A 21,282-nucleotide genomic window follows, 5' to 3' on the forward strand; every position below is an offset into this window, starting at 1 on the left:
CAGAATACCAAATCAGGATCTAGGACCCTGGCTGGTTTTTTCTAGCAGGAATACACTAAAGCCAACTAACTCCCCCCTTCCGCAATCCTAAATAGAGATAAACAAACATACAGAGCTGATGCAAAACACAACTTCCTGATCTTTATAGGGCTGTATCCCATTTTAAACAAGCATCGTTATGGAACTTACTGTAGTAGTCTGTCCAGCTTTCAATGCATACTTTGGGGTAAATTTGTAAGAGGCAGTTGCATCACCAATTTTTCTGGTCAGCTCCCAGCCACCCATAAGTTGATCCTGTTTAAGAAATGTTTTGAGAGAGTTTTTTTTATATTAAAAGTCAGCATACTTGATACACCTATACTTAAATTTCTTCTCCATTCCTACCTGTTCGGAATTGTTCTTTAGACGGATAAATTTTCCATCTACATCCACCTCTTCAATGACAATATTCCCTGTGGCAGAAGCAAGATGGGAGATGCTGACACTGCTACTGGCCTCCGATTCCTCAACATCAATGCGCTTTCTCTTCCCACGAGTTGTGCGGACACTGCGACTAGATGTCGCACGTGAAACAGTCACACGGGAAGATGGACTTGGTGACAACTTCAGTCTGAAAGGTTAATGAAACAAAATTGTCACAACAACTGCAATATAGGGGACAAGTTCCTACAACTTACATGTTGCAAAGTTCTTCAAGTATTGTTATATTAATCAAATAGCTTGTACAAAGCTGAAATTTTTAAAAAGTCACCCTTCATCCAGATCAAGTAAAGGTCTCTAGCCAAAATGTTAGAGTTGCTGATGCTTCTACAGTGAATTCCAACATTTTGTGGCTACCAGTAGATTTGCTGACACATAGCATTTTGGATATTGAAGCTCAGCTCAAAGATATGCCTGGAGGAAATGACTGACGAGGAGTTAGGGCAGATGATATTGGTGCATACACGTCTACAGGTGTCCTTCCACACATATATTGAGGTTTTGAATTACAATAAATCCCTTCCTACAGCTACTGGCTCCAAACAAAGGAAAAGACGTCAGGGCTTTGCCCCACCAGAATCCGTAATAGTCCCCAAGTACCTAAAAAGCAAATAAAATACTATAGAGAATGTGGACAGGTTTCTAAGATTAAGCACAGACTAAATGGAACTCAATAAGTTCCTGGATAATCCAAAATTTGTTTCTATATTTTAGAATGGTGACGATAACGAAAGAAAAAGCTTGCCTCACATCTGGATTACCTTCAATCAAAGCTTGATCCATTAGCAATCACATTTTATTAGGTATTGTCTGCCAGAGAAGCTCCCAACATAACAGCAGAGGGATAGCACTTAATACTAGGGGTCATGAGATGATGGCATTTTGCACAGCCAAAGTATCAGATGCCATAGTATGGTTGCTTAGCAAGCACATACTATAACGGTGAGGTCGCCATAGTCACAGATGACCAAAGGCACAGATTTAACCTGAGGATAACCACACCTCAGGCATGGGGTAAGGTTAAGGCGGCAGGGCTTTCATGAATAACCTCAGCTGGTACAGGAATTGAACCCATGATGTTGGCATTGCTCTGCATCACAAACCAGCTGTACAGCCAACTGAGCCATATATTTGGCATTTTCTTTAATATTAAACTGTTCTCCATAACTGCAAAATGATAGGGGAGGGAGAGATGAGGCTGTGAAGTACTTGTGAACAAAGGATTAGAAATCAGAATTTAATCCATTGGAGACATGCAGCCAATGTCAGTAAGGCAAGGTGTAATACAATGGCTAGAAGATGGTGCTCAACAGGATATGGGCATTGTAAAAAGCTGTGGTACATGTAAACAGAGTTGGCCACTGGGGTCAGCGCGCATAGAACAAAAATGATAAAATGTTAAAATATGACCACTTTACAAAATAAACTTGAAAATACGATTTTACAAATTTTAAAACTGATGGCAAGCTTACCTCTCCTCTTCGCCCTCCAACAACTTTCTGTATGCACTGATTTCCATATCCAGTGCTAACTTCACATCCAGAAGATCTTCATATTCATTTAGTTGATGCTGCATCTGTGCTCGGATCTCTGCCATTTCTTTCTCCTTTTCTGTCAGCAGCCTGCGATTTCCATCCTTCTCCTTTTCCAGACCATCTTCCAATTCCATAACCCTTTCTTGCCAGGCTCTAGCCTATGGCAAGGAGGCATGGTGCAATTAGAATAGTTTAAAACACCTAAAATTACTGATTATATTTTAGATTTAATAAATTTACTTACATCTTTTTGCATGTTGAACAGCTGAGTGCTGAGACTTTCTATCCTCATCGCATTTTCTTTTAGCTCCTCTTCAGCTGCCTTGGCTGATCTGGTGTTCATCTCTGAGGCAAACCTTGCATTCTCAAGCTGAAAAAGAACATATTACTCAGGAAATTTCAAAATCTGCACTTCCTAAAAATGGTTCATAATTGAGTCACATACTCAGCTATCAATTTACACTACATTTGAATACCATTATTAGATAGCTCAGAGTCTAATATCGAATTTTGAGACACTGTCCTCACTATCCTTCATATTATTACTGAATTATTGCTGTGAATTAGCTGAAGATACAAGTAGATATTTAGCAGAGAGACAACTTGCAAAATTTCCATTAAAAAGTTTAAAACAGATGATTATTTGTAGCTCTGCAGAATTCCTTCAGTGTGAAGTATTACTGCCATACAAGTTCTGTAAACTCCAATCTACATATTGTATATTCCTACTACACCAAAGATTTTTATATAAAACTAGTGGTACACAAAGAAAACGGAAGTGCTCAGTCACACCCATCATTGCTTCCTGACAACAGATGGAAAATGCCAGAAGCGGTTATGATTAGGGAAATGGCAACAAAGCACAGAGAATTAAATCAAGCAGCCACTGATTAATCAAAGAAGAAAGTTTTGAACAATTAGTGTTTGACAGTGAACTAGTAGGCTGGATAAGGAAAACTAGTAAATCTGGTGTATTTACAAAAGGTTCACCTGTTCCATTATCTAAAAATGCTACACAAATACAAGCACCACACAAAAACATCTCAAAGCACATCATAGGAATGTTTTCAAGCGGCATGGTAGCACAGTGGTTAGCACTGCTGCTTCACAGCTCCAGGGACCTGGGTTCGATTCCTGGCTTGGGTCACTGTCTGTGTGGAGTTTGCACATTCTCCTCGTGTCTGCGTGGGTTTCCTCCGGGTGCTCCGGTTTCCTCCCACAGTCCAAAGATGTGCAGGTTAGGTTGATTGACCATGCTAAAAAATTGCCCTTAGTGTCCTGGGATGCATAGGTTAGTGGGTAAATATATGGGGGTAGGGCCTGGGTGGGATTGTGGTCGGTGCAGACTCGATGGGCCGAATGGCCTCGTTCTGTGCTGTAGGGATTCTAAGATTCTAAGACCTACACACAAGTTTAGGATAGCTGTTCTGTTTTGTCACAGAGGTTGGCTTAAGGAGCATCTGAAAGTACAACTGAAAGTGCAACGGTGGATGCGCAAAAGGTCAGAATTGTAAGAGGCAGAGATTGGGAGGGACAATGCTATGAAGGGATTTTAAAAAGGACAAAAATGTTAATGGACATCACTGAACTGGCAGCCCAAGGGAGTTGAGATAGTATGTGCAATAGGCAATTTGGTACAAGCTGATAGGTAGCAGAGTTTTCAATGACCTCAAGTTTACCAAGGATGGAAATTGGAGGCCAGCCAAGCATTGCAATGAGTCTAGGGGGTTAATAAAGGCACAATGAATGAGTATTTCAGCAGCAAATAAATGAGGCAGGAGTTGAGGTGGTCAATACTATTGAAGTGCAAATCTTAACAATGGGGAAGATATGGGGTATTAGCTGCAGTAATTGAAGTAAAACAGTTGTAAATAAACAAATCAAAACAGGTGAATCCCTGCACCTCTTATACTTGTGATTAACTAATGGCTAAGACATTCTGAAGCAACAAATTAGATCAAAAGAATAGAGGAAATGAAATACTTCTGCATGGACAGAAAGAGAGAAGTCATGTATGATCTTGTTCAAGTTTGAAGGGGTTAAATGAAGTAGAAACAGAAAACAATGAACAGAGGCGGCAGCTGGACTAACCACAAGTAGTTGTGTTGCTAAAATAGGAAAGGGTTAAAAAATTATGCCTATACACCCTGGTGTGATTGGAGATTATAATCACATGTACAAGTTAAAAAAAGTAATGAAGTAACCTAGTTGAGTGCATATAATCAGACAATTCAATAGAGATAATGGAATGAAAATGTGCAACATGGTAACTGGTCAATGGAAACACTGTATCCTGATACAAAATATCCAGTTTATACTAAGGAACCTGTACTCCATCTTGTATGGGTATACATTCTCTTGCCTATGCACAAATAAAACTGGTACAGAAAAAACCCAACACTTGTTTGATCTTTGCAGGATTGGAGGGTATCTAACTGTCCTGTTAGAGTTTCTTCCCGTCTTTTGATGTTGCAAATGTGACCACTTACTGGAATGTACTGGTCTAGAATGAGCATCATCCATAGATCAGTTATCACTTAGAATTGCCTCAAAGAAGTGTTTTTGCAGCGGTCATTGGAGGCTATGGAGTGAAATTTCATAATGTGAAATGTGTTTTCTGATGCATGCATTTCTGAACAATCAGGGCCATTTCTCATTTCTAAAACCTTAACAGCATGGCAGAAATTTAATTAAAATTAGTGCTCATATTTGAAAAAGGTATTACAAGTGATAAAAACTTTAGGAACAATGGACTTAATGCACAAACATAGGTCATTAGAGGTCAAAAGAGCAGCAAAAAAGGCAAGTAGTTTTTCTATTTCATAGAGAGAGAATTTGCAGAACACATAGTTGGAACATTGCAGACAGGCCATCATATGAGGGATATTAAAGCGAGGATGGAGGTGTGATATTCAAGGTAAGGAAATGGAAGCTTGCTCTCCCCACTAGAAAAAAATGGTTATATGGAAAGAATAGGAATGTTTTTTTAAAAACTGTGGATCTTTAAGTAAAAGTGAATTAAACCTAATCAGCGATTTTCCTTCCTTGTACACTTCTTCAGAGAAATTGTGATGGGGGGGGGGGGGGGGGGGGGGGATTTTTATTACCTTATCACGGAAGTTTTTTTCTAGTTCCTCTTTATAGATTTTCACTTGTTCATCGTGCTGTTCTCGGAGTTCTTGTAGAGCTTTGGCCAGCTTGTGCTCATATTCAACAAATCGACCAGTATCCACCTCAACCAGACGGGTCTCGTGTCTCTTTTTGGTTTCTTTGATTTCCTGCAGTCATAGAAATGAGCCACATGTACATGGAGTAGCGAGACCAAACAAGTCCTGAAGTTCACATCCTTTTCAAAACCACTTACTTCAAATAGACGCACATACACAATTTTGAATAGGCATGGATAGAATTGGAACTTTGAAAAACTTAGGTAGATGGGAAGTTAAAGCATCAAGACTGCCTGGGGGAAGCTGGGTAAACTTTGCAAACTGTAATAATCAATTGTAGCATTTCACCTAGTATTGCTGTTAGAAAATGGAAAAATATGCCAGTTGGTGTCTCTTCAGCAAGCTTGTGTTTGCTGCCTCTTAATCCTTGGGAGCTGTTCTAGAATCCAAGGGATTCTGAAGGATCAAAACTGACACATTCACTATTTTGGCAGCTGCCTCTTAAAACACCAAGGTGCAAGTCATCAAGGCCAGGCAATCCATTGTTACTTGGTCTCAAGATTTCCCCGGTACCATTTTTTATTCTGATTTAAACTCTTTATTCTTACTAGATCGTTGTTTGCTCATTATTTCAGGAAGTTTGGCTGTGAAAACAAAGTTTTGTTTAATGTCTTTGTCATTTCCCTGTTACATAGAATCCCTACAATGCAGGAAGAAGCCATTCGGCCCATCGAGTCTGCATCAACCACAATTCCACCCAGGCGCTATTCCCATAACACCTCATTTACCCTGCTAATTCCCCTGACACTAGGGTTAATTTAGCATGGCCAATCAACTCAACCCACACATCTTCAGACAGTGGGATGAAACCAGAGCACCTGGAGGAAACCCAGAGACACTGGGAGAACATGCATACTCCACATAGACGGACAGTCACCCGAGGCTGGAATTGAACCCAGGTCCCTGACACTAAGAGGCAGCAGTGCTAACCATTGTGCCACCCCCTCACTATGATTTTACCTGTCTTTGCCTTTAATAGCCCACATTTCCTTTCACCAATCACTTGCAGTTTATATACCGAAAGAAATGTTTACAGTCTGCTTTTGCATCTGTTGTTAGCCTACTCATTCTCTTTTTCATTATTTTGTTCTTCCTTTGCTAAATTCAAACAAAGAACAAAGAACAATACAGCACAGGAACAGGCCCTTCGGCCCCCCAAGCCCGCGCCGCTCCCCGGTCCAGGATTGAATCCTGAATCCAGGATCCCCGCCCAATTTTCCAGCCTATCTACATACCAATATCCTATCCACCGAGCTGTCCCTCACAGCTACGATGCTTTGTTCATTACAACCTATTAACTTACCCCCACCCCCCCATTCCAGACCATGTGATCTCCAGGGAGAGGCGAAAACCCAGAGTGAAAAACCCCAGGGCCAATATGGGGAAAAAAAATCTGGGAAATTCCTCTCCGACCCCCTGAGGCGATCGAAACGAGTCCAGGAGATCACAATGGCCCCGATCGGAAAATGCTTCCCAACCCTAGTCATTTCCACTTCCACGAACACCATATGAATTCCCTGCCCCCGAGACAATCCTCAAGCTTACTATTCTTTCACAAAATAAGTTTTTGATCTAATGCTGTTTAACAACTGGCCCTTTTTTTTGCCTTTATGGAATGCATATTTGTTGCAAATTATGTATCAATTCTTTAAATGTTGGCCATTGACAGCCTGTCATATCTTATAATGTATTTTTTCCCTTCTATCTTATGCACCTCATACCTACTTTACTTTGTTTAGTTTTAAATGCTAGTTCTAGACTTGCCTAAAACGTCAAACAATACAAAATTCTAACAGACTATGGTCTCTCTTCCTTAGAAGCTACTTTACTACAAGGTTATTCATTAACTAATTTCCATCATGCGACCAAATCCAAAGCAGCCTATACCCTAGTTAGTTCCTTGAAATACTGATCTAGAAAACTCTTGCATGCTTCTCAAGAACTCGCCCTCCAGGCTTACTTCAAGTCTCCTTTAAATACCATATTATTCTTATCGTATATGCTCTAATTTTCTGATTTATACTCTGTCCTATACCAGAACTATTGTAGGGAGACCCATAAACACCTCGCAATCTTTTCTGCTCCACTGAAACTGATTCTACTTGATTTTCTAAGATTTGCTGTCTTTACCAACACTACCCCTGCTTTTCCATTTTGCTTCTCCGGAAACATTTAGGGGGCGATTCTCCCAGCCCACTGAGCTGCTCTAGCAGCACAGCAAACCAGGAGACACAAGTGGAGGCCATTTAGCGGGCACCCCGCTGGGCGCCATGGCCTCCGTGTCTCCACCACCAGATTTCCTGCATCATCAGCTGCACACTGGTAAATCAGCGCGGCGTTGATTTAAATATTGAAATTCAAAATGTTAATATCATGAGCGGGTGTCTCTGGACCAGGTGGACAGCGATTCGGGTTGGCCAGGAGACGTCCGGAAGGCCAGCGATCGAACTGGCCAGTGATTGGGACACCAGCAGTGCAGGGTTACTACATATGCGCCGATCTCCACTATGACAGATTGGTGCACGCACAGTGGCCCGCTCAGCACTATGCTACTGGCCTCTCCAGTGGGATTTTCATCATGATTCACACTGAGGCACTCTGCAGAGCCTACAGTGTGGGAGATTCATTTTGAAATCCCTCTAAACAAACCAGGATTTACTCTAGTTTTTACACGAATTCGGCACTTAGAATTCTTTGGGAGAATCCCAGCCTTAGTTCCTCAACTTGGTCACTCAGCAACCACATCTTCACAATTTTTACTAGGCCAAACCTTTTAAATTTCTTTGTGCTAGTAATTCACCCAATTCATTACAGGTGTTAAGTAAATATATTGGCATCTTTAGCTTCTTTAACATTTTTCAATTTCCCCAGATTTTCTACTTCAGTCACCTAATTCAACTCTTTCCCCCCACTCCCCCTTTCCCTGTACAGTGCACAAATCATTTTTTCCTCATTTTTGCCAGAACTCCAATACTTTAACCCAAATTCCTTTTGCCAATTTTGCTGTCATTCTCTTTACCCAAGTCTCAAGATCACACAAGGTTCCAGTCACCGTGAAAACCACTTCTGATCAGTTTATTTGGTTTGTGCAAATTCTAGTACTTTGAGCCATTTGCATTAATTCCACTTCACTGTTCATTTCCCACATCCTATTCCAATCCACGTTATGGGCCTAAAAAATTCCTATAGTTTCCCTCTCTGTTGTAACACCAACAGAATTGACAGAATAGTGGTGCCCTCAAAACTGCAATAATCATCCATGTCTCCCTCAATCACAAATAATACCATTTCAAACTTTAGCTCTACATTTGTCTCCATTTCAAATTTCTAGCCTGGTTTCTACCAGCCTACAGCAAGATTACCTTAATTAAATGTCATCAATGGCATCCTACGTAGCTATGGTTATAGTGCATTATTCCGCGAAAAAAAACTTATTCAACAATATGTCCTCCACAATTTACCTCCAAAATCCCACCTGCATGGTTCCAATGATATAGATCCCATCTGAAGCATATCCCCTCCAATGACTTCTCATCCCACTTTTTGCAAGGTCAATTTGCAACTGTCCTAATACTATCAGCCTCCTCCCTTTCTTCCTCTGTATGCTTAAGTAGCATTATCTTTAAGGATGAAAGTTAGATCTACGTTTTCCATGTCCAATTCTACATCACAACCAATCTCAATTCAATAAAAATTATGCTGCCCAATTAGTTAGATATAAAAATAAAAGTCAGAAACTTCCGAAACAGACAATAAAAACAAGCCTTTCCCTACCCTCCTTGTTATTGCCTGCTCCAGGTGCCATGCTTTAGACTGTTGAAATAGTTAAATTTATAGACAGGGCGGGATTGTGTCCGTAGCTCACCACTTACTGTGGCCCTGTCTCAGCTACTGAAACTTATCCATGCCTTTGCTCCCTCCAGATTTGACTATTCTAATTTATTTTAATGATTGCATAAAATTGTCTACAACTATTATGAATTTGATTACTTGATTTGCATAATCATAATCACATGCCATTATAAAACTTTTCAATAAACCCATGATCTATTCTGTTCAGCTCCTGTCAAAAACGCTCAACTTTAAACCCAAATTTCACCCGCTGCCCAAAATACATCAAAGAGGTCCTATATAGATGCAAACAATTGCTCATCGGTTCAAGAGTTGATCGTTCAAATATAATCACATGATCTACCCCTTCCACAAACATCAATTAATCTAGAATACTATTCCTATGTATTTCTTTTGCAACTTTCACTGATTCACTATTAGGGCATTAGCTGCAAATTTTCTCATTATCAAATAGCTCCTTGATCTCACACTTAGCCTGAATGAACCTTCTCCATTTTGCCCAGCTGACATTTGCTGTGCCTCCAACTCCATTACCACTCATCTCTGCCCCTTCTGATACAACAGGAAGCTCATGTTTACTCTTTCAAAATTACTGTTTCTTAATCTTTCTCCAAAAATAATTTAGACTTCTGTACTTTCACCCCACAAAACTTTTCTAACCACATCAAGTTTTCCAATCTCCCCCTTGTTTAGAAATTCTATGCAAGATGTGCAAGCTATTACAGCACAATACAAAACTAAAGATTTCTTTAATCCCTTGGCACAAGGAGGGTAGCTTTAAGGGTTCAGCAAGGACTATCAATACATTAATCATAACCAACAATTTTCAAAAGAAGGTTCCTATAATAAAAGAGGACTCCGATAATACAAAAAAATTAAACTCTAAATCCAGTGCTACAATTCATTCAATTTTATTCTGTGGGCAAAATATCATTTGATGTTCAATTAATGCTGCCTAAATAAAATTCACAATTAACTTGACACTCCAAATGAGAGGGGCACTGCCTTCCAATGTGCAAATTCAAAAACGTATGAGTTCTTTACACAGGCTGAGTTTTAGAAAGTGACATTGACTGGCATGCTGACTGAGGCTGTGGCCAAAACCATTTCCTAAATGGTCTCCACCACAGTTCATTCAAAAAAATGTATTAGAGTCTATAATGATGACAATGAGCTTGGACTGGCAGTGTCCTACAGCATCTTCCTGTTCATCCCATAAGGTGGTGTGAAACAAGGGAGTTTTGAATGCGATATATTGATACTCAAATTAGTTTCCTGACGGTTGCTTTAAACCACCCAAACAACACATCTTTCCTCCTATATGTCTCATTTGAAATAGTTACCTAGAATTAGAAAAATGGAAGTGACAACAGTCGCAGCATTTTTGACCATTTAAAAGTTCAGAGTTTTCCAACATTAGCCCTTCTGAATCCAACCACAACTTCAGGACTTCATGCGAACACAAGTATAGATTAATGCTCGGCAAATGACTGGGTGGTGAACCCCCCCTCTCAACCAAGCTGGCAGTGAAATCAATTAATTAGCAAGAGCCTCCCCTTTTCCTCTCTCAACAATGTCAAGTCTTTTCAATGAAGTGCCACTGGATTTCATTATTTAAATCACTGTTTTAGAATTGTGCTGAACCAGCCTGGTCCTCAAAGTGGAATGACATCAAATCTCCCGGATTCATTAGTGGCTGTTTTTTGTTCACATTTCAATCTCTACCTTATCCTTGTATATGTCCCAATCTTCTGTTCTCTAATAAAATGGATCATCAGCAGTTCTCATTTCCTGGTGCGGTTTCTGTGAAAATTTACCTGGACAAATTGATGACATCACTACAGCTCAAAGCTGGGAATTTCTATCTAATGTTACAAAACTGCACAGATCACTGGATCCATCCCCATAGCTTGAGGCCAGCACTGACTACCACTGCTTTGCTGCTGGATGCAAATCAGGAATCAAATAAGCATTGCATTAAATTCTTACCTCTTCATATACATTCTTTCTGAACTCCAATTCTTCTGTGAGGCTCTGACATCGATTCTCAAGATCCACTCGCAAGAGGGTCTCTTCTTCGAGTTGCTTCTTTACAGCAGCTAAGGAAACCTCCAGCTTCAAGAGAGGAATTTCAGTTTTATTTTCAAGAATTCAATTCTATCCTGAATATAAAAAGATGCTACTCATATAGATAATTACGCTTTTCAAAAAATTACAATGATTAGATTTGAAGAACATACTTGCAGATGTGCCATGTTATTGCATGTATGTAAATATTGTACCATGAACAGTGAAGACTTTGGGGTGAAAGTATTATTCCTTCCAATGCCATAAGTTAGCAGAAACTCCTTTGTGGAAATTTGATAGAGCTTGGTATGATTTATTAGAGGAGGCAGAAGCTGTTGTTTCTTTCACTGGAAGAACACAGAAAAAGACCAGGCTTTGGCAGACAAAGCAGTGTAGACCATAAGACACAGGAGAGAATTAGGCCACTCGGCCCATCGAGTCTGCTCTGCAAGGCGTTCTCCAAGGCGGCCTTCGCGACACACGACGGCGCAGAGTCACTGAGCAGAAACTGATAGCCAAGTTCCGCACACACGAGGACAGCCTCAACCGGGATATTGGGTTCATGTCACACTATTTGTAACCCCCACAGTTGCCTGGACCTGCAGAGTTTCACTGGCTGTCTTGTCTGGAGACAATACACATCTTTTTAGCCTGTCTTGATGCTCTCTCCACTCACGTTGTTTCTTATAGACTTGATTAGTTGTAAGTATTCGCATTCCAACCATTATTCATGTAAATTGAGTTTGTCTTTATATGCCCTGTTTGTGAACAGAATTCCCACTCACCTGAAGAAGGGGCTTGGAGCTCCGAAAGCTTGTGTGGCTTTTGCTACCAAATAAACATGTTGGACTTTAACCTGGTGTTGTTAAACTTCTTACTGTGTTTACCCCAGTCCAACGCCGACATCTCCACATCTTGTATTCTCGCCCTCTCGACATGAAAGGATAACATTGCATTTGCCTTCCTAACTGCCGACTGAACCTGCACGTTAACCTTAAGAGAATCTTGAACAATGACTCCCAAGTCCCTTTGTGTTTCTCATTTCCCAAGCATTTTCCCATTTAGAGAATAGTCTATGCTTCCATTCCTCCTTCCAAAGTGCATAACCTCACAATTTTCCACATTGTATTCCATTGCAGCTGGATTAATTCTGGGTTGCTCCATTTAAAACCTTGGGACAGACAGGTTGCATCAAATAACTTATTTCTGTGCAGTAAACTTCCTTGGCGAGGGACTTCCTTTGCCTTACATTTTCTTTAATATTTAAAATTATGAAATATTTTCCTAGAATTGGTGCAGAGAAAAAATATTGCCTCTTGTTCAGAAGAATATCAATAAAAATCACTAAGCTATATAAAACTTTCATTAGGCCGCATTTGGAGTAAAGCTATATAAAGCCTTGGTTAGGCTGCATTTGGAGTGTTGCGTGCATACTACCAGAAGGACGTGGAAGCTTTGGAGAGAGCACAAAGAAGGTTCACCAGGATGTTGCCTGGCCTCAAAGGTGTCGACTATGAAGAGCAGCCGAATAAACTAGGATTGTTTTCACTGGAAAGACAGAGGCCGAGGGGAGGCCTGATAGAGGTCTACAAAATTATGAGGCATAGACAGGGTAGATAGTCAGAGGCTTTTTCCAAGGGTGGAAGTGTCAATTACAAGGGGCACAGGTTCAAGGTGAGGGGGAAAAGTTTAAGGGAGATGTGCAGGGGAAGTTTTTCACGCAGAGTGGTGGGTGCCTGGAACGCGCTAGTGGTGGAAGCAGGCACGTTAGCAACATTAAGAGGCACCTGGATGGGTACATGAATAGGGAGGGAATACAAGGATAAAGGACCAAGGACAGAAGGTTTTTTTTTTAAAGTTTAGTTATGGCATCATGATCAACACAGGCTTGAAGGGCCAAAGGGTCTGTTCCAATGCTGTACTTCTTTTGTTATTTGTTCAATTAAGATAGTCACCAAGAAATCCAACAGAGAATTAGGAAGAATGGCAAGATGATGGAAGACATCACCACAGGGTAGTTAGGTAACCAAAGCAAGTAATATAGGTGCATTTAAGGGTAAACTAGGCAAGTATTTGAAGGAGATGGGGGTCAGGTGGGAGATTTAGATAAGAAACAATGGGAGGAATCTCAAGTGAAACTTAAACACTGGAATGAGCTAGTTGGGTCAAGTAGTGTGCAGTATATCATGGAATCATATTCTAATCCAAAATAATTTGATATTAAAGTACCTTATCAGCTCACCCAGACCAAGCTCATATGTATCTGATGAACAAAGAACAATACAGCACAGGAACAGGTCCTTCGGCCCTCCAAGCCCACGCCGCTCCCTGGTCCAAACTAGACCATTCTTTTGTATCCCTCCATTCCCACTCCGTTCATGTGGCTATCTAGATAAGTCTTAAACGTTCCCAGTGTGTCCGCCTCCACCACCTTGCCCGGCAGCGCATTCCAGGCCCCCACCACCCTGTGTAAAATACGTCCTTCTGATATCCGTGTTAAACCTCCCCCCCCACCTCACCTTGAACTTATGACCCCTCGTGAACGTCACCACCAACCTGGGAAAAAGCTTCCCACTGTTCACCCTATCTATGCCTTTCATAATTTTATACACCTCTATTAGGTCACCCCTCATCCTCCATCTTTCCAGTGAGAACAACCCCGGTTTACCCAATCTCTCCTCATAACTAAGCCCTTCCATACCAGGCAGCATCCTGGTAAACCTCTTCTGCACTCTCTCTAAAGCCTCCACGTCCTTCTGGTAGCGTAGCAACCAGAACTGAGCGCAGTATTCCAAATGCGGCCGAACCAATGTTCTATACAACCGCAACATCAGACCCCAACTTTTATACTCTATGCCCCGTCCTATAAAGGCAAGCATGCCATATGCCTTATTCACTACCTTCTCCACCTGTGCCATCACCTTCAAGGATCTGTGGACTTGAAATCCAAGGACGGTTGTTTATATGATAGTTGTTCAGTATTCTACATAATTACGGTTGATTGATCAGACAAACAGGTTACCAAGATAAATTGAACACTCAGTTGAGACAGTTTAGAACAATGGCTTTCAAGCTGGACTCTAATAATGACCATGGTTTTCACTGAATATATTTTATAACGGTGGCAGGGGGTTAGCTGACAAGAACATAGAGCACAATTATTTTCAAACAACAATTGTAAATCATTATGCAATTTGTTTAAACATGGAAGAAACCTGTTATTTTGTTTCATCCTGAGAATATAATGTGCAATTACTTCAGAGTGGGACAGGGGACTATGCACGAGTGACAGCTGGAGGTGGTGATAGCCAGAAGGTTAGGAGTGCAGTGGGTCTGCCACATGTAATGCAGAGTGGGCTGGCCATTACTATTAGGAGGGGGCCGTCCGTGAAAGGACACAGAATGACACAAATATGACAGACAGTAGGCACCAAATGTTGATAGACAATCTATAGGTGTCTCTATCTTCTATTTGTCAGTTCTGGGGCAGGATGATGAATTGTACAGGTCTAGACCTCAAGGGAGAGAAATAAATTAGACCATTTCAGCCCAAAATTGTCATTGTCCCATAACTTCCAAGCTCCAGAATATCATAACTTGAGGTGGAGGACCAAAAATGCACTGCATAACTGTTGGCAAAAAGACTCAATGAATGTGAATAGTTTGCAATTCAGTTCAGTGAGACATGTTGGTAGTTCAATATTATTAGTTTACATTTGTTATGCTTGTCTGGGGAAGTTTCAGAAGATTCTCTTTTTTTGGCAGGCATTGCTAGAAATGTACAATAGGTGAGGGATTATTTCACCGCAAAATGTTTATGGAATCAGAATCAATTAAATGGGAGAACATGTTGCTGTCTGCATGGACTTTCTCAAGAGCTATTAGGGATGAGCAATAAATGCTGGTTTGCCAGTGATACCAACATCCTATGAATAAAAAAAATGAAATGTGCTACTTTGCTGACATTTAATAGGGTAAATATGTAGAATCTATCAATTGATAATACAATCGTACTCAAAAAAGTGAGTGACAAGACTACAAAATTTAGGAAGAAAATTGAAATTTAGACAAGTAGACTGAATAATAGAGTTTCAGTTTTGTGTTCCTGCTATTGACCAATTTTCTGGATGCAAACAGTGACAGCTGATTAAGAACAACAGATCATTAATCATCTTTGTGTTTTGAAAATATAAACACACGGGTTAGGTATGATTGGGTTCGGGGATGATTCATTTTATGTTGCTCAAGTGAAAAAACTGAAGAGGAGCTGATGGAGCGGACCTGTGGTCGCTCACTGAAAAATAAATTGCAAGAAAAATACCTTCCCAGTTTTGGCCATCTGTTGCTGGAGTGCTCAGAATTGGCAAACAAAGCAACAAACGTTTTCACTTTTCCCAAAGTGAGAAACATTTTCTGCTACAGTAGTAATGAAGGAAAAGTTCAGGCTCTGCCTTGCAGTAGAGAATAATTTACAAGATTCATTGGTGTCCAATGAATTGAGTTATAAGGAGAGGCTGAATAGACTGGGACTTTTTTCTCTGGAGCATAGGGGGATGAGGGGTGACCTTATAGAGGTCTATAAAATAATGAGGGGCATAGACAAGGTAGATAGTCAATATCTTTTCCCAAAGGTAGGGGAATCTAAAACTAGAGGGCATAGGTTTAAGGTGAGAGGGGAGAGATACAAAAGTGTCCAGAGGGGCAATTTTTTCACACAGTGGGTGGAGTGTCTGGAACAAGCTGCCAGAGATAGTAGTAGAGGCGGGTACAATTTTATCTTTTAAAAAGCATTTAGATAATTACATGGGTATAGAGGGATATGGGCCAAATGCAGGCAATTGGGATTAGCTTAGGGGTTTTTAAAAAAAAGGGCGGCATGGACAAGTTGGGCCGAAGGGCCTGTTGCCATGCTGTAAACCTCTATGACTCTATGCACGTCACATGAATTTTCAGATGTTAATCAAACTATCCTGAAATGAAATATTTTCAAAGAATTCTGGCTGGAACCTACTGTGAAGAGAGTCATATTTGGAGTACATGGATTGCATTTGGAACTGGATGCCATAAAGTCAACACAAGAGGCAAGTGCAGGCAACCCAACTCTCAAATCACAATTCAGTGACATTAACTTAGGATATATCCTATGTTAGTGGAGACCTAGATTTAAACCATATATCTGGCTTCCTTACTACACGCAAACACAAAAGTAGTTAGAAAAGGTGTTGCAGAAGGAGATCGCTCACGAATACATGGATAGCAATGGTTTTTATACTCAGCTTATCTACATGGAGGAAAAAAAACTTTTTGTAGTGTTAAGATTAAAACAATGTCGGAGAACGGGAAGAAATGGCACTACTCCAAAGAAAAACTGCAGCCTGGTACAATTGCAGGATTTTCCAATCCAACAGTCACAGTGCTACCTTTGAAAGGCGAGCCTGCAAATCTTCAACTTCTTCCTCAAGTGCATCCTTCCCTCCCAGTGCACTGGCGAGGCTGGCCTCCTTGGAATGAAGTGCAGTTTCAAGATCTTTGATGTGAAGTTGGGCCCCCTGAAGATCAGATTCTTTCTTGGTGTAACTGTTGAAAGACCAGAGAAAAATATTTAAACTTAATTTCCTGCCTCCCAAGTTAACTAAATTGGATCTCGTGCTTAGTCACATTAGAAACTGTAATGGGCATGGACTGCAATAGGGTTTCCTTAAATCATGAAAGGGGGGTGGGGGGGGATGGAAAGCAAGCATTAAAGGCAACTTGCAATTCAAGAACTGCTGTGCTTAGAATGGTTCTATTACCAGCGAAACACCACCTACTTCAATTTAAAACTACATTTCTAAATTCAGAGATTTCCTTTCACTTTTCAGAAAGTGTGTGTTAAAAATTTATGTATTAGTTTCCTCAGTTTCTGCAAAAACACATTGCCACACAAGGAAATACACAATAGAGGAAGTATAATCTTACAGGAGGAGAATGAGAATAACCTGAAAGTGAAAGCCACATCCTTTTTAGTTCATGATTTAATACGATTTAGGAAAAAAAACCACACAAGCCTTAAGCCAAATCACAAACTCATGACATACCAATTCCTTAATGTGCAAGTCTCAACAAGGAATTCAATATTTAGTAATGGTCATATTTTAAAATGCTACCTTAAATTAAATATACCCAATACAACAGCTTTAAATGGAAGAAAATTTTGTTAAAGCTGTGTACATGGACTCAGATGCTTAAAGAGAGGTACAAGAGATCCATGGAGACCACTAAAATCCACCAGCAATAATGAAGGCGATTGCGCCCACCTTCAACACTTCCTAAAGAGTATGCAGGTTCAGGAGGACGATGCTCATTTTTAAAAAATGTCATGGGATGCAAGTATCACTGGCAAGGCCAGGGTAACTATCCTTAAGATGGTGGTGGATCACCTTTTTGAATTCGCACTGCTATGAGGAAGAAAACTCCTGGGTCAACTGGTTTGACCCAGTTGACAATGAAGGAATGGCAATACAGGAACTTGCAGGTGATAACATTCCCATACATCTGCTGCTCCTGTCCTTCAAGATCATAGAGGTGAGGGGTCTGGAAGATTCCATTAATGGAGACTTGGCAAGTGGTTTATAGTGCTTCTTGTAGATGGTGCACGCTTATTGCGTGCCAGGGAGTCAACGTTGAAGGTGCTAGATGAGGTGTCACAGATTGCTTTGTCCTGGATCGTATTGAGCTTGTGCTGTTGGAGTTGCGCTCATCCAGGCAAATTGGAAGTGTTCCATCACACTTTAGCTTGTGTCTGATAGATGGGGTGTCACCAAGATGCTATGCTGAATAACTTCTGCAGCAATATCCTGGGGCAGAGACAACTGGTCTCCAACACCGACAATCATCTTCCTTTGTGCCAAGTATGGTTCCAGCCAATGGAGTGTTCATCCCTTTTCCCCACCCACCAATTCCCACTGACTTCAAATTTTGCCAGAGCTCCTTGACATCACACTCTTGTTAAATGCTGCCTTGATGTCAGTGGCACTCACTCACCACTGGATTTAAGCTCATTCGATGACATGACCAAGGCTGTAATGATGTCTGGAACTAAGTAGCCCTGAAGATTCCATACTGAGCATTAGTGAGTAGGTTATTGGACCAAATGTCACTTGATAGCAATGTCAGTAACATAGCTACTGCTGGTTCTGCAGCTTCAGTACCACAATGGGATGTTATCAGAGTTTTACTCTATCGCATGCTGCTTCTACTTTCTGGCAAGCACATGAAGCTTCACCAGGTTAACACATTGTTATGTATGTCTGGTGCTGCTCTTGGTATTCTCTCCTACACTCTTCATTAAACCAGGCTTGGTCCCATAGCTTGATAATAATGGCAGAGTGAGGAACACCTAAGACTAGGAGGTCACAAATTTAAGTTGAACACAATAATACTGCTGTTGGAGGGCCCACGCCACCTCGAGGATGCCCAGTTTTGAGCCGCTAAATCTGTTCCGAATCTCTGAGCATGGTAGTAGCACCACATTATGATGGAGGGTGCACTCAGCTTGAAGGAAGGCTTTGTCATGGCAAAGACTGGGATGGTCGCTCTTGCCAATATAGTCTTGGGCAAGATGTGACTGCAGTAGGTAGATTGGATCAAGCCAGGTTTTCCCCTGATTCCCTCACCATCTGATTTGGGGCCAGTCTGGAAGATGTGTCCCTCATTTCACAGCCAGTTGATTTAGAAAGTGCTACTGAGCCATTTGTGGTGATGGACACCCTCACTACTTCTTCCAAGTGGTGTTCAACATGGAAGAGAACCAATTCATCATCTGAGGGAGGGCGATAGGTGGTATCAGCAGATTTCCTTGCCTATGTTTGACTTAATGCCGTAATACTTTATGGGGATCTGTAGTCAACGTGGAGGACTTCCAGAAAAACACCTTTCTGACTGTAAACCCTGTGCCACCATATCTGGTTACTGTCTTGCCACTGCAATAAGACATACCCCAGTAGTAACTGGGTAGTGAATGGTAGCGGAGGCATTTGGGGCCTACTCATACCTTACAACCTATGTCAGGTTACTGCTCAACTATTCGAAGGAAAGCTCTCCCAATTTGACACCATCCCCAGATGGAGGAGAATTTTACTAATCAACTGGGCAGGATGTGCCATTGTCCTTTCCTGTGCCTAGACTGCAGGTGGCTCAACCAGTTTTATTCCTTTTCAACTTTTAATGTAATGATTTGGCACAACTGAGTGGTTTGCTAGGCCACTAGGGGGCAGTTAGGAATCACATTGCTGTAAGCCAATTCAGGGAATAAGGCACATTTCTTTCCCCAAAAGGACTTTTGCATTGGTCAGTGTGCGAAAGTGCATTGTAGCACTTTTACTAGCAATCACCTGCCTCAAGCCAAAAGAAATTCAGCCAACCACTTGTGGAAGTGAGCTTGTCCAGGTCCTTGCCCAAACTTTGGCAATGCATCATCTAACCAAATCAATCAATTCAAGCACCAATCCTATTTTCTTTCCCTTCAGGAATCTGGGTCGTTTGCCTGACTCCGATACCGCTGGTGGAGCTCATTATGCCTCTTCTTCCACGCACAGGTTGCCACTGTGTTGTGTCCTCCACGAATACCATAAGCCAAAAATAAGCAAGTTCATTTTGACTTTAGATTACTGAAAAACAGTTTCACATCACCTTATGCATCTCTCAACATTCATTAAATGAAAATTAGGAAAGTCAAAATACCCTCCATTCCCCTGCTTCCAACTCCAAGTATTTATTGTAGGAAGCATACGGCACTTCTGTACCTTAAAAGGCAAACTGGAAAATCGCAGGAAATCTAAAATAATTGGTTCTTCCTCATTTACCTCCAGTTTTGCCAGGCTCCAACTGAAACCAAAATGATATAAGAGAGCTCCATAAAATTTCAGGGTCAGAGTGTTCGTACAGAAGGAAAATAAAAATCAGTTCAAATTTTCAAGTTCGTGTAAAATGATCAGCTTAAGAGTTCACCTGAAAGTTTAATTTTGGCATTAAAAGTACAATTCATCTCACTCAAAATATTATTTTACTCCTACAATGTGGATGTGCATTTAATACAAAAAAAATAGGTCGTGGGGTAGAGGACTTTGCTCTCATTAAGGAAGAATCTGAACTTAAACCTGGAATAGAAATCAACAGATCCATGAGATTTCCCTATTATTCTAATTTATTTGATTTGATTTTCCTTCTCTTTGTCATTAGCTTATTTACTGCAATATTACCTGCATCGGTCTTTAATGGGCCCACATTTTTCCCTTAGCCACTTAATATATAAATACTCTTGCCATTTATTTATACTATGCCATTTATTTCTTCTATGGATCAATTAAAATTTTGAAACAAGGTATAGGGGAGCTTCATGTTGATTGACAAGCCCAAATAATGCCAATCATAAATGCATATTAGGAATGCTTCTATGTTCTAACAATCTGTGGTCAAGTTCAACCACAAGATTTCAATTATGTACAATTTTTTCCTCACTAAATTTTCTGGAGCAGAATCTCCTGCTTCACAGTTCATCTGCATTCCAAAAGCATTTTCAAACTCAACCAATTTTCTTCCAGTTTTTGCCAACTGATTTGAGTGCCAAATCCATTTAATTGAGAAAGGTCCAAGTCAAACTTTATCAGAACTCAGTAAACTGGGTTTTCATTAAAATGTCAGAGGTCTACAGCACAGAAAAGGCCCTTCAGCTCATCGCATTCATGCCAAAGACAAACCACCAACTATTTTCTAGCACTTGGCCCACAGCCTTGAATGCCTATCTAAATACTTCTTAAACGTTAGGAGGGTCTCTACCTCCATCCACTGCCTTTTCAGGCAGCAAGTTCCAGACTTCCACCACCTTTTGGATGAAAAAGATTTTCCTCAAGCCTTCTATACCCCCTGCCTCTTACCTTAAATCGAATGTTTCAAAGTTTTATTTTATTAGTCACAAGTAGGCTTACATTCACACCGCAATGAAGTTACTGTGAAAATCGCTAGTTTTCGCCACACTCCAATGCCTGTTCGATGCCCCCTAGTCATAGAAACATAGAAGATAGGAGTGGGAGGAGGCTATTTGGCCCTTCGAACCTGCTCCACCATTCATTACGATCATCCGA

The 21,282-nt window shown here is 40.8% G+C and overlaps 1 protein-coding gene across 1 annotated transcript in view; it reads right to left on the reverse strand.

Moving 5' to 3' along the window:
* The window catches only part of lmnb1 (lamin B1), a 53,432-nt gene that overhangs the window by 4,967 nt on the left and 27,183 nt on the right, over positions 1-21,282 (reverse strand). The window contains exons 2-8 of the mRNA XM_078214569.1: positions 16,582-16,738; positions 11,084-11,209; positions 5,123-5,293; positions 2,260-2,385; positions 1,953-2,173; positions 385-610; positions 190-294 (exon numbers count right to left, since the gene is read on the reverse strand). Of these exons, the coding sequence (XP_078070695.1) occupies positions 190-294; positions 385-610; positions 1,953-2,173; positions 2,260-2,385; positions 5,123-5,293; positions 11,084-11,209; positions 16,582-16,738 (1,132 nt within the window). The remainder of the gene's footprint in view (positions 1-189; positions 295-384; positions 611-1,952; positions 2,174-2,259; positions 2,386-5,122; positions 5,294-11,083; positions 11,210-16,581; positions 16,739-21,282) is intronic.

This window comes from Mustelus asterias, chromosome 6, assembly GCF_964213995.1.
Source record: "Mustelus asterias chromosome 6, sMusAst1.hap1.1, whole genome shotgun sequence".
In the NCBI taxonomy this organism is placed as follows: domain Eukaryota; kingdom Metazoa; phylum Chordata; class Chondrichthyes; order Carcharhiniformes; family Triakidae; genus Mustelus; species Mustelus asterias.